At 35.8% G+C, this 24,821-nt stretch overlaps 1 protein-coding gene across 1 annotated transcript in view; it reads left to right on the top strand.

The window, feature by feature from the left end:
- TEX11 (testis expressed 11) overlaps positions 1-24,821 on the top strand; it is a 345,588-nt gene that overhangs the window by 107,737 nt on the left and 213,030 nt on the right. The window contains exon 9 of the mRNA XM_033849819.2: positions 3,864-3,949. Coding sequence (XP_033705710.1) covers positions 3,864-3,949 — 86 coding nt within the window. The remainder of the gene's footprint in view (positions 1-3,863; positions 3,950-24,821) is intronic.

Genomic DNA, 24,821 nt, shown 5'->3' with positions numbered 1-24,821 from the left:
TTTTATCTATATTATTTTTGAGTTCTGTTTTTGTAAGGACAGTCATGATGGATTTAGGATGCACCCTAATCCAGTATTACCTCACCTTGATTATACTGCAAAGACCCTATTTCCAAATAAGGTAAAGTTCACTGGTTCCAGATGGACATGAATTTTGGGAGGAGGGCATTATTTAACTCAGTATAGTCTTGATAGCATAAGTCCTTTTACTTTATTCTTCTTCAATGTTGTTTTAGCTGTTCTGGGCCTTTTACTCTTCTATATTCCTTATAGAGTCACCTTGTCAAGTTTGGTGAAAAACTATTGAAATTTTGATTGAAATGGCATTTGATTTATAATTAATTTGGAGGGTATCACTGTGTTTATAATGTTGAGTCTTCTTATCAATGAATGTGATATGTCCTAATTTATATAGTCGTCTTTAATGTATTTCAACATAGTTTTGTAATTTTCTGTATAAAGATATTTCAGTCAACTTGCTGTCGTAAGTGATATCTTAGAGTTTACATTTTTATTTGTCATTGGTTGCATTTCAAAGCAGTTGCTTTTAAATGTTTATTTAATATCCAGCAACTTCTCTGAACTCTTTTATTAATTCTAATAATTTCATCTGTAAAGTTTCTTGGATTGTTTGCATTTGCATGTTTTTACCATCTCTTTCTTTTGTCTCTAGCTCTGTTGCTATCTATTTCACATTATAAATTACTAGAGGACGGACACCTTTCTTTAATATGCTTTGTAGAGTAAATGGACATTGAATTGCATATTGAAAGATATGAAAGGAGACTCATAGCTGGTGTTTAGGGAAAGAAAACATTTGGTATCTTGCACAGAGTTAGAGATGATAAAGGGAAAAGCAAATGTAAAGAGAGGGGAAAGGACTGAATTAGAGGATCAAGGATATGTAACAGAAAAGTAATTATTAACTATGCCTTCGTTAGGATGGGGCTACCAGTAAAGGACCTTGAAGTTCAGAGTTGAGAGTTTGTATATTGTTTAGAAGGTGATTGATAAAACTATACTGTTAGAAAACTCATGATTTTCATTCTAAAGGTCAATGAAATTATTTAGTGTGCTTTTGATGGGCTTAAGGTTTAGACAAGACCTGAAAATCCAGGGCAAGAAATCTTATAATGAGAGGAAATGATCGGATAAAGGTTGGAGAAGAGCTAACTGTAGTGTTATTCACTTAAAAAGAATTAATGAATTAAATAAGCCAACTCTCTTATTTCTGAGACATCCTTCCTGTATCCCAAAACTAGATTAGGAATTACTTAAGGTGTTGACATGATGGCAGAAGGTAATGCTGTATTGTTTAGAGGCAGAGAAATAAAGTGTTTGGAAAATTGTATCTTAGAGCACCAGGAGAAATAACGAATGACCTGTTGTTTATTATTACTGAGACATCTGAGGATTAGAGAAACCTGAGTAAGGGAGGATTGGAAGGTAAACGTCTTAAAGCCATTAAGGAAGAAAGGCAGGCAATTATCATTCAGTTATTGTTACACAATTATAATTGAACAAAATGTAAAAATACATGATCTATAAATGTTTAAAAGACAGCAAAATCACAAAGAAAAATAACTTGGAACTAAAAAAATAATAGGTTTGCTTTTTCTGAATTTTAAGAACCTAATTTATAAAGTAATTCACAGAAAATGAAATTATCTAGTTAATTAAAAATAAAAAGGGGACTTCCCTGGTGGTCCAGTGGTTAAGATTCCGTGCTCCCAATGCAGCGGGCACGGGTTCAATCCCTGGTCAGGGAACTATCAATAGATACCTCATGCCACAACTAAGAGCCCGCATGCCGCAACTAAAAGATCCCACATGCCATAACTAAAGGTCCTGCACACCTCAACGAAGATCCCGCGTGCTGTAGCTAAGACCCAGCACAGCCTAATAAATAAATAAATAAATATTTTTTTAAGAAGCCTCATACTGAACTCAGAAGTTAGTGATCAAACTCATTTTCAGCTGCAGTATCTAACTGAGTTTTAAAAATCATCTATATAGTCTCATCGTGGCATTGTAAATTAGGTATTCGGTTGGATCTTTTATTTCTGGGCCAGTAGATGTAGCAGTGGCTGGAGTTTCTAGAGATTCCATGAGTTCTGGTCCCATACGTCCGTTTCTATATGACCAATATACAACAGACTTACAGATCTACTTTCTTTGTGTTTTTTTGCCACTGTGTATTACTTGCAAAACGAGATGTTACCACTCCATGGAAGGCCAGGAACGTATTTTTTAAAGAGATATTTGTATAAATCTTAGTACTAAATACCCCATTAGAAATATTTCATGAGGACAGAGATTTTTGTCTGCTTTGTTCACTTATATGTCTCTAAGGCCTAACATAGTACCTAATAGATAAGACATGCTTAGTAAATATTAATCATTGAATATATAAATGAATGAGTGAATGGAGCAGTACTGGTAGTTAAAAGATTTTTTTTCGGTCATTACATTGAAAATATTGTGCAGGTCTCTTGAAAGATATCTTAGTATTTTGTAGCTTTGGTCTTATAAGTTTATTGTTTTGTATTCTTTTCTCCCTTAGGAAGTAGTATATAATGTAAGTACACTTGAAGGGATTGTGAGGGAAGAAAAAAAAACACTGAGGAAATTGAATAAACACTCAGTACATTTAAATGTTCATCAAAAGTTTTACTTTCCATTTTTCTCTGTGTAAGTTAGTTGCAAGCCTCTCTACAGCAAGTGGGTATAAGCTGCATTATTCCAGTATAGCTACATAACTGGTGTAGCCCTGTGTGAACCTATGGGATCTGGGGCATGTAATGAGTTAAGCTTTTTCTGCTGAAATTTTTCTGCTGAAATGTTGAGAATGCATTTAAATACTTCTGGATTCTTGCCAGACCCACATTACCAAGACTGTTCTTTATTTTAGATTCAAATATGCAGTAGGTCTGATGTGCTCAGGCATGCATATTGAACTTCTGCTTTCTGAATGTACTGTACTGTAATTCAAAGGGAAACTTTTTTGAAGCAAGACAGCTCTTTACACATTACTTATGAATAACTTCCCTCAGATCTTGGATTCTTAATTGAGGATCTGCTTCTGTAGTCTTACTCAGGTTAAACTTATAAAGGACTCCTTTATATGGATATAATCAGTTTCTGGATAGATGGTTTCTATAAATAGTGATGGGATATTTGGGTAAATTATTAGAATTAAGTTTTTTTTCTTTTATGCCATTTCCCAGTATTTTGATGAATGAAAATTCTGTATGATATGACATTCACACAGCGACTGAGATGCTGATTAATCTGTAAGAGTATTTTCCTATGGCATCATTCACATACTTGTTCCTACCTTCATCTCAGTGGTAATTTATGTAAAGAAAATTTTTGTTGTTATCAAGAGATCCATTAAATTAACTTTCTAAAGTCTTATGACTAGATAGTGCTTTGGACACATTTCACGTTTTTTAAAGTTGTCTTAATTTTGAAAGGTATTCATTCATTTTTTTGCCCCCCTCAGTGGTGATTTTGTTTTCTTTGAATATACTCTTTTCTAACGCCTTTTACTGAATCTGGCAACCTACAGAGGCATTTTTAGCCTGCTCTTTTGCTGGGCAATGATTAGTTTTCCCATTTCCTGTTACAAAGGACCTTTTAGTAATGTATTGTATTACCTTTCCATAGGTAACTAATGCCACACCCTGAATATTTTTTAGTTCCTCTTTATATAAATTGAGAGGTTTTGATAAGGATGAGTGGGTTATTTTGATGTACAGAACACTAAGTATGTCTTAAAGACTCTGAAATGCTATAGATTTTTTTAACGTTAAGAGAATCATGAATCTGACGTATCTTGTTTTTTTTTTTTAATATTGTAGAGCGGATATCTTCATATTCTCTGTTATAGCTTTGGAATAGAAACCTACAAGCAGAATAAATATGAAGAAAGTTCTTTCTGGCTCAGGTAATATAAAAAAATAATGAATATAAATTAACGATTATTATCATAGAGTTCAGTTAATACTTACTATAGGGTACTTTGGCAGTTTAAACATTTTCTGATTTCAAAAGTCAACATGCTAAATTTAGTTACTCCTTTAACATGTATTGTTTATTATTCTTATATGTTGCCAGTTGATAGAAAAATGTATTCTATTGTTAATAACATAAAAGCATGTTCTCCCTCCATTCCTCCTGTGTATCTTCATCAAGAATATGGAAATCCTTATTTTTTGCTTTGGTATGTATTGCTGTCTGCTAACCCCAGAGTATAAGGGCAGGTGGGTAAATAGTAGGATCACCTAAAATTATTAGTCTTAAGAGAATCTTGGTATTTTAATATCAGTTAAGTAAGTATATATTAAGCACTTACTATATGCTTAGAACTACACTAAGATTTGTACTGTTGTGTTGAATCTGGAAATACCAGGGAATAGTGCAAAAATATAGCAACTATATGCAAGAATCCTGTGTTTCACTGAATACCTATGCCCAGTACAGGTCCTGACATAATAGTAGATACTCAGTAATTGCTAGTGAATTTCTGTGAAAAATCTATTTTTCTGGAGATGTCACATAAAGTGCTTCGCATTTTCTTTTCCTTTTTAATTAATTAATTAATGGCTATGTTGGGTCTTCGTTGCTGTGCATGGACTTTCTCTAGTTGTGGCGAGTGGGGGCTACTCTTCTTTGCAGTGCGCGGGCCTCTCATTGCAGTGGCTTCTCTTGTTGCAGAGCACGGGCTCTAGGTGTGCGGGCTTCAGTAAGTTGTGGCTCGTGGGCTCTAGAGTGCAGGCTCAGTAGTTGTGGCGCATGGGCTTAGTTGCTCTGCGGCATGTGGGATCTTCCCGGACCAGGGCTTGAACCTGTGTCTCCTGCATTGGCAGGTGGATTCTTAACCACTGCACCACCAGGGAAGTCCCAAGTCTTTTGAATATCAGAAGATTATGGAGTAAAATATAGCAAATCAATTCCTAAATGTTTCCCTTCTTTGAGTATGGGGTTAGTTCTAGTTATTTGGAGATATTCTCTTGATTAGTCTAACTATTGTGAAAATTACATTTACCATTAATGAAATAAATAGAAATATGGTCATTAAGATTATAGTACTCATAGGCGTATATATCTCTAATAAAATACTTATGCAAATAACTTGTTTATGTAAAAGACTTTTTAGAGCTCAAAGATTGATCAAACTCTGTAACGAACTATGCCTGACAGAGCAGGCTTATGCAGTTACAAGAGGTATACTTGTCTCAATTTAGAATGTTTCATACAAGTGGAATATACCTGAAATGTTTATTATAAATCACATTTATCAATTGAATTATTAAAAATATACTAAAGGAGCTAGCTAGTTTAGCATAGGTTTACAACAAGTTTCCTTTAAATGAACAACCTTTTTATAAAGTGAATTGAATGAGTTCTATTCCAGGATTTGGCAGTATTTAGGGGAGCAGCAATCACAAAGGTTATGGCATCAACCTATCAAAAGATTAGTATGCCAAGGAGACAGGAATGGGAAGGACAAAAAAAAAGAAAAAAAGGATACTGTGGTGCCATGGATGGCTTCTGGAAGCTTAAGACTATGGAGGTGAGCCTGTAGTTTATGCCAGAATGAACATAAACATGAATGCTCTCTAGCAACTGCTTATAAGAGTAGGCTGAGGCTTGAAGTGGCATAAATGTAGGTTATTATCGTATATGCCATGGATTGTTGATCTCTTATCTGTCATCATCTTTTTTAGAAAACCGTACAGAAGGAAAATATGACAGTGACAGAGCATGACTGATATTTATATCATAAGCTGACTATATCAGATTTTTACTCTGTTTAGTGTCTGTATTATTAGGAACATTATTTGACCCACAGTCATATTTAGATAATAACAAATTTATAGAGCACCACTATATTTTTGACTCTTTTTGTATTCTTGTCACTAGAATGAGATTGGGAAAAACAGGAAGGACTTGAATTCTAGCCCTAGTTATTATATATTATTTTAATCTTTCTGCCAGATTATTTTTCCACATCTTTTGGGGATATAAAAATAACTTAGTGAAGTATTGTCAAATGCCTTGAAAAGGGTTATATTTTAATGTATTTAAAAAGAGGCAAAAATAATTATCAACATTGTGATACCTACTTTTTAGAATTATTCTAGAGATTAAATACGATGATGCATATATTGTAGAGTATTTAGTAACATGGCTTGGGAAATAGAAACTGCTCAATATATGGCAGTAGCTGCTGCTATTGCTAGGTGATGTGTTTGCTATTTACCGCAAATGGGCACTAATGTGGCTGCTTCACTAGTATATTCTAAAATTTATCATGGTGAAATCAAACACAGATTACTTGTTGACTTCCCAAGTAAAAATATTATAAAGACAGACACCCACATCTTTTTATCATATACTGCCATTCTTGGGGGCAGTTCTTCTTTGTGCTTTAATTATCTGTGTGTTGAGAAAACTGTTGGGAGCAGTTGGTGATACAAGCAGGAATGAATAGCTGCTAATTAAGCACCTTTCTCTGTAGGTTTTGTACTAGAAGGAGGGCATGGAAGGTGAGTGTACTTTCTACAGGCTTAACTCTTTTGAGAACAGTGGATATCTTAAGCTAGTGGTTACATACAATTTGGAAATACCCATTCAGTCTAAAAGGGAAACCCCTCATTTTTTCACAAATGATAAGATACCAAAATTGCTGTAGTATATTAGAATTTTGTTGAAGTAGAAGCCTAGAACATAAAGGGTGGTAGTGGGTATTGCTTATAAAGCTCTTTTCTTTCTCTCAGTTCTTGTTAACAGATCTCAGTTTAGGACCTTGATCAGTCTTTGTCTCCCTCTTGCCTTTTCTTTTGCTAAGAAAACTTCATAAACAGCTGCTGCTTTCCTTAATTTCTGCCACATTTTTTTGCGGGGGGGATTTTTAAAAAATTTATTTATTTTTGGCTGCTTTGGGTCTTCATTGCTGCATGCAGGCTTTCTCTAGTTGCAGCCAGCAGGGGCTACTCTTCGTTGCGGTGCGCAGGATTCACATTGTGGTGGCTTCTCTTGTTGCGGAGCACGGGCTCTAGGCACGCAGGCTTCAGTAGTTGTGGCTTGTGGGCTCTAGAGCACAGGCTCAGTAGTTGTGGCTCACGGGCTTAGCTACTCCACGGCATGTGGGATCTTCCTGGACTGGGGATCGAACCCGTGTCCCCTGCATTGGCAGGTGGACTCTTAACCATTGCGCCACCAGGGAAGTCCCTCTGACACACTTTTTTGATTATGTCCCCTTATTAGAGATGCCACAGATTAAGAAAGGTCGCTATAATTCTGAATGAAATTGGGAATCCTTAATCTTACTTTACTGTTGGCGTCAAGGTACCTGCCTCAGTGTATTCAAATGACAAATTCAGTTAGGACTCCATAGAATATAAAATTTCAGATCTTTGAAACGAGCTTTGGAAATATGTTTAAGAGGTTTTCTTGTTTAATAAAGTACAGTTTTTCTTTTTCTCCCCTTTTGTAATTCTTGCTATACTGAGCTCCTCTGTCTGCTCCTGGCAAAGGCAAGAATAAGTAGGTGGGAAGAGACTCTTGATATAGAACTTTCTTCTGTGCTCTAGGGGATTTGTTAGTGGCCTCTCAGTTGCCCTGGTAGAATTTAAATTTAGTGTTTAGTCTTTTAAAGTCCTGTCTAACAATTTGGACATATATTTTGCTGAACTTGGCTTTTTAGAAAAGGTTTACAGAAATTGTGCTCTAACTAATTAGTATTATACAAGAAGTACTGTAAACCAAACAATAGAAATGAGTCCAACTCAAAAGGCTTTGCAATTACACTGATTTACTGCAAAGACTTTGGAGATTATTTTTCCCCTGGGAGAAAAATGTCCTCATCCCCATATCTTAGTCATATTCTTTTTCTTTTATCATGATAGAATTTGTTTATTTTTAATTTATTTTAAAAAACTTATTTATTTTATTTATTTATTTTTGGCTGCGTTGGGTCTTCATTGCTGCACGTGGGCTTTCTCTAGTTGCAGTGAGCGGGGACTACTCTTCCTTGAGGTGCGTAGGCTTCTCATTGCACTGGCTTCTTTTGTTGTGGAGCACGGGCTCTAGGCACGTGAGCTTCAGTAGTTGTGGCACGTGGGCTCAGTAGTTGTGGCGCACGGGCTTAGTTGCTCCGCGACATGTAGGATCTTCCTGGACCAGGGCTCAAACCCGTGTCCCCTGCATTGGCAGGCGGATTCTTAACCACTGCACCACCAGGAAGTCCCACCTTAATCATATTCTTTATCAAGGATGATTTTTCCTTGATTTCTAGTAGTTCTTTCTAATTTACTCCTGTGTTCCTTGGAGCTACTGGCTGGTAAACATTTGGGGAGCCTTACTTTTCCCCTTTTGCTGTAAGACCTATTTTCTAATTACGGCAGATTAAATTTGGGAGCGAAGAATCAAAATGAAAGGGTAATACTCATGGATATAGTAAAAATAATGTTTAAAACTTCTTTGCTGATTGGGGACTTCCCTGGTGGTCCATTGGTTAAGACTCTGCACTTCCGGTGCAGTGAGCATGGGGTCGATCCCTGGTCAGGAACTGAGATCTCACATGCCACGCTGAGTGGCCAAATTAAAAATAAATAAATAGAATTAATATTTAAAAAAACTTATTTGCTGGGCTTCCCTGGTAGCGCAGTGCTTGAGAGTCTGCCTGCCGATGCAGGGGACACGTGTTCGTGCCCTGTTTCGGGAAGATCCCATATGCCGCGGAGCGGCTGGGCCCATGAGCCATGGCCGCTGAGCCTGCATGTCCGGAGCCTGTGCTCCACAACGGGAGAGGCCACGGCAGTGAGAGGCCCGCGTACCGCAAAAACAAAAAACAAAAAACAACAAAAAAACCTGCTTTGCTGATTAAAGCAGTTGTATGTGCTAAATATAAAAATTTAAATGTCGCAGAAAAAGTAATATGGAAAGTAAAAGTCCCCTGTAATCCCACACTCATAAATGCTCAGTATTAACATTTTACTTTGTTCTCTTTATTTTTTTTCAAAAATAGTTTTTAAAAACTCTTAATATATTAAACGACAAGGAAAACGTGAGAATCCTTGACATGTATTTGGAAGATTTAAGGAGTTGTGTTTTTACAAAATGTATAGTAAATAAAGAAGGTTAGTGAAATGAAACTGAGCCCAAAACTATACACAGGAAAATTCCTAATTGGTGACCTCTTGTAGTAGAGACAGTGAAATAAATTGGGAAAATGACAGAAAACATTTGAATTGGATAGAATCCTGAAGAATTGGATAAAACCCTCAAAGTGTTTTGTAAACAATAATCTAATATTGATCTTAATAACTGAAATTTAAATGACCCTGCTGCCTTAACCTACACGTCAGAGACTAAGTGCTTATAAATTTCTGAAGAGGAGAGGCCTTTGTAGGTTACCAAAAATGAGAATATTTCTCAGCTCCTTGTGTGAGGGGCCTGGGTTGCTTTTCTCCTCTCAGCATCCAAAGAAAGCATGATTTCTTTAGCATCCTTCTGAGACCATAAGGTCTCATTTCGTATTTTCTTAAAAACACACACACACACACACACGCGCACACACACACAGACACACACACACACACGCAACCTAAACTTAATGTTGCTAGACTTTTGGATGTGAATAAATAATTGGGTAAGTAGTATGTTAGAGGAGGAGTAATTTTTTAGCTCCTTTTCTAACACCATTTTAAATTTCTCTAAAACGAATCTAAAGCCTGTCTTAGTTGGCAGCTAATGTGAGTTGTTTCTTAGTAGTTGGGGATAGTTTTTATGTTAGACGTAGTATCCTCAAGTGGGAAGAGAAGTGTGTTTCTTTCCTGTTCTATAAAACTTTTTGTATCTCTTATGGAATCGAAAGAGGAGAATTTAACAAAAATTATAGTGTTAGTTTCTAAATTTATAGTGCTTAGAGTTAGTAAACCCAGATTATGTAATTTCTATGATGGTTTTAAAAAGTAGTTATGTTTACAATAAGGACAGTATTAATGAGATATTTTTATTTATCAGTATTTAGCCTTTACTATGGTTGTATAGGAATATGTGACACCAGAGGTCTTCTAATAAGGGAAACAGTAAAGGAAATATACATAAATGGATTTATATGCACAAATATTAATGGTTCAGTATATGAGCCCAAGGGCAGTTTGTATCAGTTTTAATGCTACTTAATATTCATTGCTTTATTTTTGCTTCTGTCTCAGCCTGAGACCTTGAGATTTTGACAATATTATCTGTAATCAGGCAGTGTGATCTAGGGAAAGAACACAGAGCTAGCATTAGAAAATCTGTTACTAATCAACTGTGTGACCTTGGGTCACTTACCTAACTACTATGTGCTGTGATATCATCATCTGAAAAATTAGTGCAACATTATTTGTGTAGGTGGCTTGTAATGAAGATAACATAAGTAATACAATAGTACTTTGAAAAGTTAAGGGTATTATATGATCATAGACTATGATAAAATTATTAACTGTAAAAATGATCATATAGAAGACATGTTTTAATGGAAAATGGAATGTATTAGCACCATCTTGTGGAAATATAACAAATTGTATAGTAGAAATTTTAATAAGATAATTTACTATAGATTACACTTTATAGCTGTAAGAACCCTTACAGATCATCTAGTTCAGAAATTAAGAAACTGTTCTGTGGTACCCTTAGGTTCTGCCAGAAGAGCTTCAGAATCTCCTTTAACAGGAGGAGACTTATTCACACTTCTCCAAGATCCCCATCTTGCTTCAGAGAAATTAGACTTTAATCAGTTTCCTATGTAGTATGTCCTTTTAAGATTTTGTTTGAAAAAAATGATTCATCTGCTTAGAGTTTAAAAAATGATATCGATCAACTTCATCTTGTACAGATAAGGAAATGGAAATTTGGAGAGATTAAGAGATTTATACAAGAGATTTATGAATAGTCTTTCTCCAAATGTCAGTAGTGATGTCACCCCTATTTGATTCCTGATTTTAGTAATTTGAGTCTTTTTTCTTCTTGGTTAGTCTAGCCTAGCTAAAGTTTTGTCAATTTGTTGGATCTTTTCAGTGAACCAATTTTTGGTTTTCGTGATTTTCTCTATTGTTTTTTTAAGTATTCTATTCCATTTATTTCCACTGTAATCTTTATGACTTTTCTCCTCTGTGCTTGCTTTAGGTTTAGTGTGCTGGCTTTTTTTTCCCCCTAAGATGAAAGGTTGAGATCTTTTTTAATATTGCTGTTTATGGCTAGGATATTTCCCCTAACCATTGCTTTAGTTCCATCCAGTAAGTTTTGGTATGTTTTGTTTTCCTTTTTCATTCAGCTCAAGGTATTTTCTAATTTCCCTTGTGATTTATTCTTTGACCCGTTGGTTATTTAGGAGTGTGTTGTTTAATTTCCAAATAACTTCTTTTTGTTCTTTACTTCTAATTTATTTCCATGTAAGGAGAGAACATATTTTGTATGATTTCAATCCTGTTAAGTCAACTGAGGCTTTTTAAGGCCTAGAATGTGTTCCATTCTAGAAGCATGTGTAGTCTGCTGTTATCTGGTGCAGTGTGGTGTAGTTGTCTGTTAGGTTAGTAGGTTCATAGTGTTGTTCAAATCTTCTGTATCCTTTTTGATGCTCTGCCTAGTTGTAATATGCATTACTGAAAGTGGGACACTGACATCCCCAAATATCATTGTTTAATTATGTACCTCTCCATTCAATATTGTTGACTTTTGCTTCATGTATTTTGGGGCTCTGTTGTTAGGTCCATATATGTTTATAATTGTTGTATCTTCCTGATGGATTAGCCTTTTTTATCATTACAAAATATCCTTCTTTATCTCTAGTAACATTTTCTTTTGTTTTGAAGTCTGTTTTGTCTGATATTAGTATAGCTATTCTAGTGCTCTTATGGTTGTTATTTACATGGTATATCTTCTTCCATTCCTTTACTTTCATCCTCTTTGTTTCTTTGAATCTAAAGTGTGTCTCTCATCAACAGCATATAGTTGGATCTCGTTTTTGAATTTAGTCTGAAAATCCCTGCCATCTGACTGTATTGTTTAATCCATTCATATTTCATGTTAATATTTTAAAAATTTAATTTGCTTATTTATCTGTTTTATACATACTAGTGTATATATGTCAATCCCAATCTCCCAATTCATCCAACCACCACCACCCCCTCCCACTATCCCCCCTTGGTGTACATACGTTTGTTCTCTACATCTGTGTCTCTATTCTGCCTTGCAAACCAGGTCATCTGTACCATTTTTCTAGATTCCACATATATGTGTTAATATACGATACTTGTTTTTCTCTTTCTGACTTACTTCACTGTGTATGACAGTCTCTAGATCCATCCACGTTTTTACAAATGACCCAATTTCATTCCTTTTAATGGCTGAGTAATACTCTATTGTATATATGTACCACATCTTCTTTATCCATTCGTCGATGGGCATTTAGGTTGCTTCCATGACCTAGCTATTGTAAATAGTGCTGCAATGAATATTGGGGTGCATGTGTCTTTTTAAATTATAGCTCTCTCTGGGTATATGCCCAGTAGTGGGATTGCTGGGTCATCTGGTAGATCTATATTTAGTTTTCTGAGGAACCTCCATACTATTCTCCATAGTGGCTGTATCAATTTACATTCCCACCAACAAAGCAAGAGGGTTCTCTTTTCTCCACTCCCTCTCTAGCATTTTCTGTTTGTAGATTTTCTGATGATTCTAACTGGTGTGAGGTGATACCTCATTGTAGTTTTGATTTGCATTTCTCTAATAATTAGTGATGTTGAGTATCTTTTCATGTGCCTCTTGACCATCTGTATGTCTTCTTTGGAGAAATGTCTGTTTAGGTCTTCATCCCATTTTTTGATTGGGTTGTTTGCTTTTTTGATTTTGAGCTCCATGAGCTGTTTATATATTTTGGAGATTAATCCTTTGTCCATTGATTCGTTTGCAAATATTTTCTCCCATTCTGACAGTTGTCTTTTCGTCTTGTTTATGGTTTGCTTTGCTGTGAAAAAGATTCATTAGTTCGCACTTGTTTATTTTTGTTTTTATTTCCATTACTCTAGGAGGTGGGTCAAAAAAGATCTTGTTGTGATTTATGTAAAAGAGTGTTCTTCCTATGTTTTCCTTTAAGAGTTTTATAGTGTCCAGTTTTACATTTAGGTCTTTAATCCATTTTGAGTTTATTTTTGTGTATGGTGTTAGGGAGTGTTCTAATTTCATTCTTTTACATGTAGCTGTCCAGTTTTCCCAGCACCACTTATTGAAGAGACTGTCTTTTCTCCATTGTATATTCTTGCCTCGTTTGTTGTAGATTAATTGACCGTTGGTGTGTGCATTTATTTATAGGCTTTCTATCCTGTTTCATTGATCTATATTTCTGTTTTTGTGCCAGTACCATGCTGATTTGATTACTGTAGCTTTGTAGTATAGTTTGAAGTCAGGGAGCCTGATTCCTCCAGCTCCGTTTTTTTTTTCTTAAGATTGCTTTGGCTATTCTGGGACTTCTGCATTTCCATACAAATTGTGAAATTTTTTGTTCTAGTTCTGTGAAAAATGGCATTAGTAATTTGATAGGGATTGCATTGAATCTGTAGATTGCTTTGGGTAGAATAGTCTTTTTGACAGTATTTATTCTTCCAGTCCAAGAACATGGTATATTTCTCCATCTGTTTGTGTCATCTTTGATTTCTTTCATCAGTGTCTTATAGTTTTGTGAGTATAGGTCTTTTGTCTCCTTAGGTAGGTTTATTCCTATGTATTTTATTCTTTCTGTTGCAATGGTGAATGGGATTATTTCCTTAATTTCTCATTCTGATCTTTTGTTGTTACTGTATATGAATGCCAGAGATTTCTGTGCATTAATTTTGTATCCTGCAACTTTACCAAATTCACTGATTGGCTCTAGGAGTTTTCTGGTAGTATCTTTAGGATTATCTATGTATAGTATCATGTCATCTGCGGTGACAGTTTTACTTCTTCTTTTCCGATTTGGATTCATTTTATTTCTTTTCCTTCTCTGATTGCTGTGGCTAGGATATCCAAAACTGTGTTGAGTAATAGTGGCAAGAGTGGACATCCTTGTCTTCTTCCTGATCTTAGAGGAAATGCTTTCAGTTTTTCACCATTGAGAATGATGTTTGCTGTGGGTTTGTCATATATGACCTTTATTATGTTGAGGTAGGTTCCCTCTATGCCTACTTTCTGGAGAGTTTTTATCGTAAGTGGGTGTTGAATTTTCTCAAAAGCTTTTTCTGCATCTATTGAGATGATCATAGGGTTTTTATTCTACAGTTTGTTAATATGGTGTATCGCATTGATTGATTTGCATATATTGAAGAATCCTTGCATCCCTGGGATAAATTCTACTTGATCATGGTGTATGATCCTTTTAATGTGTAGTTGGATTCTGTTTGCTAGTATTTTGTTGAGGATTTTTGCATCTATCTTCATCAGTGATATTAATCAGTAATTTTCTTTTTTTGTCATATCTTTGTCTGGTTTTGGTGTCAGGGTGATGGTGGCCTCATAGAATGAGTTTGGAGTTCCTTCCTCTGCGATTTTGTGGAAGAGTTTGAGAAGAATGGGTGTTAGCTCTTTTCGAAATGTTTGATAGAATTCACCTGTTAAGCCATCTGGCCCTGGACTTTTGTTTGTTTGCATTTTTTTTTTTTTTTCTGCAGTATGTGGGCCTCTCACTGTTGTGGCCTCTCCTGTTGTGGAGCACAGGCTCCCGATGCGCAGGCTCAGCGGCCATGGCTCACGGGCCTAGCTGCTCCACGGCATGTGGGATCTTCCCGGACCGGGGCATTAACCCATGTCCCCTGCATTGGCAGGCGGACTCTCAACCACTGCGCCACCAGGGAAGCCCTGTTTGGATATTTTTAATCACAGTTTCAATTTCATTACTTGTGATTGGTCTGTTCATATTTTCTGTTTATTCCTGGTTCGGCCTTGGCAGGTTATACATTTCTAAGAATTTGTCCATTTCTTCCAGGCTGTCCATTTTATTGGCATAGAGTTGCTTGTTGTAGTCTCTTATGCTTTGTATTTCTGCGAGGTCCATTGTAACTTCTCCTTTTTCATTTATAATTTTATTGATTTGAGTCCTCTCCCTCTTTTTCTTGATGAGTCTGGCTAAAGGTTTATCAATTTTGTTTATCTTCTCAAAGAACCAGCTTTTAGTTTTATTGATCTTTGATATTTTCTCTTTTTCTATTTCATTTATTTCTGCTGTGATCTTTATGATTTCTTTCCTTCTGCTAACTTTGGGGGTTTTTTGTTCATCTTTCTCTAGTTCCTTTAGGTGTAAGGTTAGATTGTTTATTTGAGATTTTTCTTGTTTTTTGAGGTAGGCTTGTATTGCTATAAACTTCTCTCTTAGAACTGCTTTTGCTGCATCCCATAGGTTTTGGATAATTGTGTTTTCATTGTCATTTGTGTCTAGGTATGTTTTGATTTCCTCTTTGACTTCTTCAGTGATCTCTTGGTTATTTAGTAACATATCGTTTAGTCTCCATGTGTTTGTGTTTTTTACATTTTTTCCCCTGTAAATTATTTCTAATCTCATAGCATTGTGGTCAGAAAAAATGCTTGATATGCTTTCAGTTTTCTTAAATTTACGAAGGCTTGATTTGTGACCCCCAATATGTGATCTATCCTGGACAGTGTTTTGTGTGCACTTGAGAAGAAAGGGTAATCTTCTGTTTTTGGTTGGTATGTCCTATAAATATCAATTAAATCTACCTTGTCTATTGTGTCATTTAAAGCTTCTGTTTCCTTATTTATTTTCTGTTTGGCTAATCTGTCCATTGGTGTAAGTGAGGTGTTGAAGTCCCCCAGTATTATTGTGTTACTGTTGACTTCCTCTTTTATAGCTGTTAGCAGTTGCCTTATGTATTGAGGTGCTCCTGTCTTGGGTGCATATATATTTATAATTGTTATATCTTCTTCTTGAGTTGATCCCTTGATCATTATGTAGTGCCCTTCCTTGTCTATTGTAACATTCTTTATTTTATACTCCATTTTATCTGATGAATATTGCTACTCCAGCTTTCTTTTGATTTCCATTTGCGTGGAATATCTTTTTCCATCCCCTCACTTTCAGTCTGTATGTGTCCCTAGGTCTGAAGTGGGTCTCCTGTAGACAGCATATATATGGGTCTTGTGTTTGTATCCATTCAGCGAGCCTGTGTCTTTTGGTTGGAGCATTTAATCCATTCACATTTAAGGCAATTATCAATATGTATATTCCTGTTGACATTTTCTTAACTGGTTTTGGTTTGTTTTTGTAGATCCTTTTCTTCTCTTGTGTTTCCCACTTAGAGACATTCCTTTAGCATTTGTTGTAGAGCTGGTTTGGTGGTGCTGAATTCTCTTAGCTTTTGCTTGTCTGTAAAGCTTTTGATTTCTCCATCAAATCTGAATGAGATCCTTGCCAGGTAGAGTAATCTTGGTTGTAGGTTCTTCCCTTTCATCACTTTAAATATATCGTGTCACTCCCTTCTTGCTTGTAGAGTTTCTGCTGAGAAATCAGCTGTTAACTTCATGGGATTTCCCTTGTATGTTATTTGTCATTTTTCCCTTGTTGCTTTCAGTAATTTTTCTTTGTCTTTAATTTTTGTCAATTTGATTACTGTGTGTCTCAGTGTGTTTCTCCTTGGATTTATCCGACCTGGGATTCTCTGTGGTTCGTGGACTTGGGTGGCTATTTCCTTTCCCATGTTAGGGAATTTTAGACTATAATCTCTTTAGATATTTTCTCTGGTGATTTCTCTCTCTCTTCTCCTTCTGCGACCCCTATAATGCGAATGTTGGTGCGTTTAATGTTGTCCCAGAGGTCTCTTAGGATGTCTTCATTTCTTTTAATTCTTTTTTCTTTATTCTGTTCTGTAGCAGTGAATTCCACCATTCTCTCTTTCAGGTCACTTATCCGTTCTTCTGTCTCAGTTATTCTGCTATGATTCCTTCTAGTGTATTTTTCATTTCAGTTATTTTATTTTTCATCTTTGTTTGTTCTTTGATTCTTCTAGGTGTTTGTTCTGTAATTCTTCTAGGTGTCTGTGAAGTATTTCTTGCATCTTGTTGATCTTTGCCTTCATTCTTTTCCGAGGTCCTGGATCATCTTCACTGTCAGTATTCTGATTCTTTTTCTGGAGGGTTGCCTATCTACTACATTTAGTTGTTTTTCTGGGGTTTTATCTTGTTCATTTATCTGGTACATAGACCTCTGGCTTTTCATTTTGTCTCTCTTTCCGTGAATGTGGTTTTCATTCCACATTCTTCAGGATTGTAGTTCTTCTTGCTTCTGCTGTCTGCCCTCCTCATGTGTAATATTATTTTTGGATTTATACCTGATATTTTGCTTTTTGTTTTCATGTTTTGTTTCATAACTACTTTCCCCCTCTTTTTCACCTTTACTACCTCCTTTTGTCTTAAAAGTGGATATTTTTTGAAAAGTAATGCATTTATTTTTTATTGTGGTTATGTATATATCATAAAATTTGCTATTTTAATCATTCTAAGTATAATTCAGTGACATTAATTACATTAGCTCTGTTATGCACCTCTCATCACTATTTCCAAAACCTTTTCATCAACCCAACAGAAACTCTGTAACTGTTAAACATTAGCTCCTACTTCCTCCCTCCCGCTCATCCGGAGAAAGCTAATCTGCTTTCTGTCTCTATGAGTTTGCCTATTCTGTGTACTTCATATAAGTGGAATCACACAATATTTGTCCTTTTGTGTCTGGCTTATTTCACTTAACGTGATATTTTCCAGTTTCATCCATGTTGTATAATGTATGGATACTTCATTCCTTTTGTTTTTTTCTTTTAACTCATGACTTATTTTACTGTGGTAAAATGTATATAACATAAAGTTTACCATTTTAACCATTTTGAAGTGTACAATTCAGTGGCACTTAAGTACATTCACAGTGTTGTGCATCCATTAGCACCCTCCATTTGCAGAATGTTTTCATCACTCCAATCAAATTCTGTTCCCATTAAACAATAACTCAACTCCTCCCACTCCTCTCAGCCCCTGGTAACCTCTATTCTACTTTGTCTCTATGACTTTGCATATTCTAGGTTGATCATATAAGTAGAGTCATATATTATTTTTTCTTTTTTGATTGGCTTATTTTACCTAGCATAATGTTTTCAGGTTCATCCATGTTGTAGCATGTATTAGTATTTCGTTGCCTTTTATGGATGAATAATATTGTTTTATGGATTTACCACATTTTGTTTATCCATTCATCAAGTGATGAACATTTGGGTTGTTTCCATCTTTTTTGCTATCGTGAATAATGCAGCTATGAACATTGGTATATAACTCTGCTTGAGTCCCTGCTTTCAATTCTTTTGTGTATATACCTAGAAGTGGAATTGCTGGGTCTTAAGTGGGTATTTTATACTGTATCATTTAAATTTATTGAGCAATTTCAAAAATTATATATTCTTTGAGTTATTTTCTTTCTGGTTGTTCTGGGGCTTACAACATACATCTTAATTTATTAGAAGTTACTTCGGATGTATGCTAACTTTATTCCAGTAAAATATAGGAACTTCTATATAACTCCATTCCCTTCTCTCTTTTCTTTGCTATTATTTTTATACATATGATGTCTGTATATATTTTAAAACTCAAGAATATATGCTTATAATTATTGCTTTATATAATCTTAATGTATTCCAAAGAGTAGAGAAAAAAGGAGAGCATAAATATATTTATAGAATTTTAAAATATATTGACCTTCTTATCAGTTTTGGTTTTCTTCATTTATTCATGTAGATTTGAATTACCATCTGGTGTCATTTCCTTACTCTAATTATAATTTCATTCCAACCTGTGCTTCTTTGTGTTGTTATTGTCAAATATATTACATATGTAATGCCCCAACAATAAAATTTTATGGACTTTTATACAGGTGCTTTTTAAATAAGAAAGGAAAAAGAAGAAATATGTAATCATGCTGTTTTTTTTAATAATTATCTACTTAATTACTTTACTAACACTTTTTTTTTCTTATGAATTCAAATTGATATCTGATGCCACATGCTTTCAGCCTGGAGACTGTCCTTTTGTCTTTTATGTAAGGCTAGCAAGAAATTCTCAGTTTTTGTTTGCCTGGGAATGTAATTTACTTAGTCTTCATTTTGAAAAATACTTTTCCTAATATAGGATTCTTAGTTGATAGTTTTTTTTTCTCTCTGAGCCTTTTGAATATGTCATCCCTGCCTCCTGGCCCCCATTGTTTCTGATGAGGAGTCAGCTGTTACTTACTATCATTCCCTTTTACATGAGGAAACATTTTTCTCTTATTGCTTTCAGTACTTTCTCTTTGACTTTGAATACTTTGACCATAATGTGTCTGGTTATGGATTTCTTTGTGTTATCCTACATGGAGCCTTTTAAGCTTCTTGATGTGTAGATTATTGTTTTTCATCAAATTTGGGACCTTTTCAACCATTATTTCTATCCCTTTCTCTCACTTCTCTCCTTTCGGTACTCTTGATTGTGCATATGTTGGTGTGCTTAATGATGTCTCACATTTCTCTGAGGCACTGTTCTTTTTCCTCATCTTTTTTTATTCTTTAGATTTGTATAATCACTATCAGTCTATCTTCAAGTTTATGTATTCTCTTTTTGCCTGCTCAGATCGACTTTGAGCCTCTTCTAGTGAATTCTTCATTTCAGTTATTGTACTTTTCAACTTGAGAATTTCCACTTTTTTAAAATGATTTCTATCATTTAATATATTCTTACTCTCTATTTGATGAATCATTGTTATTCTTCCTTCCTTTAATTATTTAAACATGGTTTCCTAAAGTTTTTTTTTTTTTTTTTGCAGTTCGTGGCCCTCTCACTGTCACAGCCTCTCTCACTGTGGAGCACAGGCTCCGGACGCGCAGGCTCAGCGGCCATGGCTCATGGGCCCAGCCGCTCCGTGGCATGTGGGATCCTCCCGGACCGGGGCAGGAACCCATGTCCCCTGCATCAGCAGGCGGACTCTCAACCACTGCGCCACCAGGGAAGCCCTCCAGTAGCTTCTTTGAAGTATTTTTCTACTAAGTGTAATGTCTGGGACCTCTCAAAGGCAGTTTCTATTGCCTGCTCCTTTTCTTCTGTATGAGTCACATTTTACTGTTTTATTGCATGTCATGTAATATTTTGTTGAAAACTAGACATTTTGGATAATATATTGTAGCAATTTTGGATACCAGTTCCCCCACTTTCAGGAACTTATTTTTCTTTTTATTGCTTGTTTGGTCATCTATTTGTTTGGTCACTTGACTGGACTAATTCTGTGAAGTCTATTTTTCTCACAGTATGTGACCTCTAATGTCCCTGCTGAGAGTTTTTTCTCCTGTTTTTATCTTTTCATGGTTTTCCCCTTCATCTGGATACACAAGCCCCTTGTTGGTCAAAGGTTGTTTTAAGCCAGTTCAACTTTCACTCTTTCCTGTTGGATGTGTGTTTGGCTTAAAGACTATCTTCACAGTTCAGTGAATTTATCATTTTGCCCTGTATTCATCCAGGGGGTGGTAGCTAGTAGGTCCTTTCTCTGGTCATGCCTGAGTAGGCAGTCTTGAGCATGTTCACAGTCTCCAACACCCCCCTCCCCAGTTATGAGTGTGATTTGATTATTTTTAAGACAGAATTTTTTAGAGCAGTTTTAGGTTTACAGCAAAATTGAGAGGACGGTACAGAGATTTCCCACATACTCCCTTCCCTACCACATGCATAGCCTCCCCCATAATCAATATCACTCACCAGAATGGTGCTTTTTTTTTTTAACTAAGGGTAAACCTACATTGACACATCATAATCACCTAAGTCCATAGCTTACCTTAGGGCTCACTGTTGCTGTTGTACATTCTGTGGGTTTGGACAAGTGTATAATGATATGTATCCATCAGTATAGCATTTTAGTATCATACAGAATAGTTTGACTGCCCTAAAAATCATCTGTGCTGTGCCTATTCATGTCTCCCTCCCCACAACCCCTGTCAACCACTGATGTTTTTAGTCTCCAAAGTTTTGCCTTTTCTGGAATGTCATATAGGTTGGAGTCATACAGTATATAGCCTTTTCAGGTTGGCTTCTTTCACTTAGTAATAATACATTTAGGGTTCCTTCATGTTTTTTCTTGGCTTGATAGCTCATTTCTTTTTCATGCTGAATAATATTCCATTATCTGGAATGTACCACAGTTTATACATTCACCTACTGAAGGACATCTTTGTTGTTTCCAAGTTTTGTCAATTATGAATAAAGCTGCTATAAGCATCCATGGGCAGCTTTTGATATAAGTTTTCAGTTTCTTTGGGTAAATACCAAGGAGCATGATTGCTGGGTTATATGTTAAGAGTGTGTTTAGTTTTATAAGGAACCACCTAACTGTCTTGCAAAGTGGCTGTACCATTTTGCATTCCCACCAGCAGTATATGAGTTATGTTCTCCCACATTCTCACCAGCATTTGGTGTTGTCAGTGTTTTGGATTTTGGCCATTCTAGTAGGTGCATAGTGGTATTTTATGATTGTTTTAATTTGCATTTCCTGATGACATATGATGCATGGAGCATCTTTTCACAGGCTTATTTACCATCTGTATATCTTTTTTCATGAGATATCTGTTAAGAACTTTGGCCCATTTTTAAATTGAGTTATTTGGTTTTTTGTTAAGAGTCTTTGTACATTTTGGACATCAGTCTTTTATCAGATGTGTCTTTTGCAAATCTTTCCTCTGACTCTGTGACTTGTCTTCTAAATCACTTGATATTGTCTTTCACAAAGCAAATGTTTTTAATTTTTAATGAAGTCTGGCTTATCAATGAGTTCTTTCATGGATTGTGTCTGTGTCTTTGGTGTTATATACTTCTTTTAATTTTTGATTTTATTTTTGGCTGCATTGGGTCTTCATTGCTGCATGTGGGCTTTCTCTAGTTGTGGTGAGTGGGGGCTACTCTTTGTTGTGGTTTGCAGGCTTCTCATTGTGGTGGCTTCTCTGTTGCAGAGCATGGGCTCTAGGCACACGGGCTTCAATGGTTGTGGCACGGGGGCTCAGTAGTTGTGGCTCACAGGCTTAGTTGCTCCATGGCATGTGGGATCTTCCCAGACTAGGGATCGAAACTGTGTCCCCTGCATTGGCAGGCAGATTCTTAATCGCTGCGCCACCCGGGAAGTCCTTTGGTGTTATATCTAAAAAGGCATCACCATACCCAAGGTCATGTAGGTTTTCTCCTATGTTATCTTCTAGAAGTTTTATAGTTTTGCACTTTGCATTTCAGGCTATGATCCATTTTGAGCTAATTTAAAATTTTTGTGAAAGATGTAAGATCTGTATCTAGATTCCTTTTTTTTTTTTTGCATGTAGATGTCCAGTTGTTCCTGCACCATTTGTTGAAGAGACTAACTTTGCTCCACTGTATTGCTTATGCGCCTTTGCCAAAGATCAGTTGACTATATTTATGGTGGGCTCTCTATTCTGTTCCACTGATCTATTTGTGTTTTCTTTTGCCAATATCTTGATTAATAAGGAACTGTCTTTGTGAGCTATAGCTTTATAGTAAGTATTGAAGTCAAGTAGCAGCAGTCCTATATTTGTCAATTTCTTTTCCTTCCATACTGTGTTGGCTGTTTGGTCTTCTGCCTCTTCATAGAAACTTTAGGATCATTTTGTCAGTCTCTAATATAACTTGCTAGGATTTTGATTGGGATTGCATCTGATCTATATAGATCAAGCTGGGAAGAATTGATATCTTGAATTTTTCTATCCATGAACATGGAATTTTCTCAACTTGTTTAGTTTTTCTTTGATTTCATTTATCAGAGTTTTATAGTTTTCCTCATATATTGAAATAGATCTTGTACCTATTTTGTTAGATTTATATCTAAGTATTTCATCTTTTGGGTGCTAATATAAATAGTATTGTGTTTTTTTTTTTTTTTTTTTTTAGTATTGTGTTTTTAATTTTAAATTCCACATGTTCATTACTGGTACATACGAAAGCTATTGATTTTGTATGTTAACCTTGTATCCTGAAACCTTACTATAATCACTTATTAGTTCCAGGAGTTTTTTTGTTGATTCTTTCATTTTTTGTAAATTTTCTCTTTTTTTTTTTTTTTTTTTTGGTGGTACGCAGGCCTCTCACTGTTGTGGCCTCTCCCGCTGCGGAGCACAGGCTCCGGACGCGCAGGCTCAGCGGCCATGGCTCACGGGCCCAGCCGCTCCGCGGCATGTGGGATCTTCCCGGACTGGCACACAAACCCATGTCGCCTGCATCAGCAGGTGGACTCTCAACTGCTGCGCCACCAGGGAAGCCCTGTAAATTTTGTCTTTTTAAAAAATTAATTAATTAATTAATTTTTGTCTGTGTTGGGTCTTTGTTGCTGCACACGGGCTTTTCTCTAGTTGTGGCGAGCAGGGGCTACTCTTTGTTGCAGTGCATGGGCTTCTCATTGCGGTGGCTGGCTTCTCTTGTTGCAGAGTACGGGCTATAGGCACACGGGCTTCAGTAGTTGTGGCTTGCAGGCTCTACAGTGCAGGCTCAGTAGTTGTGGCGCACGGGCTTGGTTGCCCCGTGGCATGTGTGATCTTTCCGGACCAGGGCTCGAACCTGTGTCCCCTGCATTGGCAGGTGGATTCTCAACCACTGCGCCACCAGGGAAGCTCTTTGTCAGTTTTCTACATAGATTATCATGTCATTTGTGAGCAAAGATAGTTTTATATCTTCTTTCTCAATCTGCATATCTTTGATTTCTCATTTTTGCCTTACTGCATTTGCAAGGACTTCCAGTATGATGTTGAAAAGGAGTTGTGAGAAGGGACATCCTTGTCTTTTTCCTGAATTACTGGAAAAGTTTCAATCTTCTCACCATTAAGTATGATGTTAGCTGTATATTATTTGTAGGTAGTCTTTATCAAGTTGTTACTAGTTTAATGAAAGGTTTTTTATTTTTTGATCATGAATGAGTATTTGATTTTTTTCAAATGCTTTTCCTGCATCTACTGATATGATTATGTGATTTTTTTAGTCTGTTGATGTCATAGATTACATTAACTGAGTTTTGAATGTTGAACCAGCCTTGCATAGTTGGGATAAATCCCACTTTGTTGTGTATAATTTTAAAAAATTTGTTTTTGGATTCAATTTGCTAATATTTTGTTGAGGATTTTGAGGATTTTTGCATCTATGTTCGTGACAGATATTGGTCTATTCATTTTCTTTTAATGTCTGTCTGGTTTGGGTATTAGGGTAATGTTGGCCTCATAGAATGAATTAGGAAGCTTTCCTTCTGCTTCTGTCCTCTGAAAGAGATTATAGAGAATTTATATAATTTCATCCTTAAATATTTTGTAGAATTCCAAAAAACTACTAGAATTCATCAGTGAATTCAGAAAAGTTGTATTTCTGAATTCTGTTATATTTCTATACTTTAACAATGAACTTATCAGAAAGAGAAATTAAGAAAACTGTCCTATCAATCACATCAAAAAATATCTAGGAATAAATCTAAGGAGGTAAAAGATTTGCATTCATACACAAACACACACACACAGTGGAATATTACTCAGCCGTAAAAAGAATGAAATATTCTCATTTGCAACAACATGGATGAACCTAGAGAGTATTATGCCAAGTGAAATAAATTTAGAGAAAGATAAATACTGTAAGATTTCACTTTTATGTGGAATCTAGAAAGAAAACAAATGAATAAATATAACAAAAGTTATAGATACAGAGAACAAACGAGTGGTTGCCAAAGGGGAGGGGTTGGTGGGGAG

The sequence above is a fragment of the Tursiops truncatus genome, chromosome X (genome assembly GCF_011762595.2).
Source record: "Tursiops truncatus isolate mTurTru1 chromosome X, mTurTru1.mat.Y, whole genome shotgun sequence".
NCBI classification, from domain to species: domain Eukaryota; kingdom Metazoa; phylum Chordata; class Mammalia; order Artiodactyla; family Delphinidae; genus Tursiops; species Tursiops truncatus.
The sequence above is the reverse complement of the archived record's forward strand: the minus strand, read 5'-3'. Positions and strand labels throughout refer to the sequence as shown.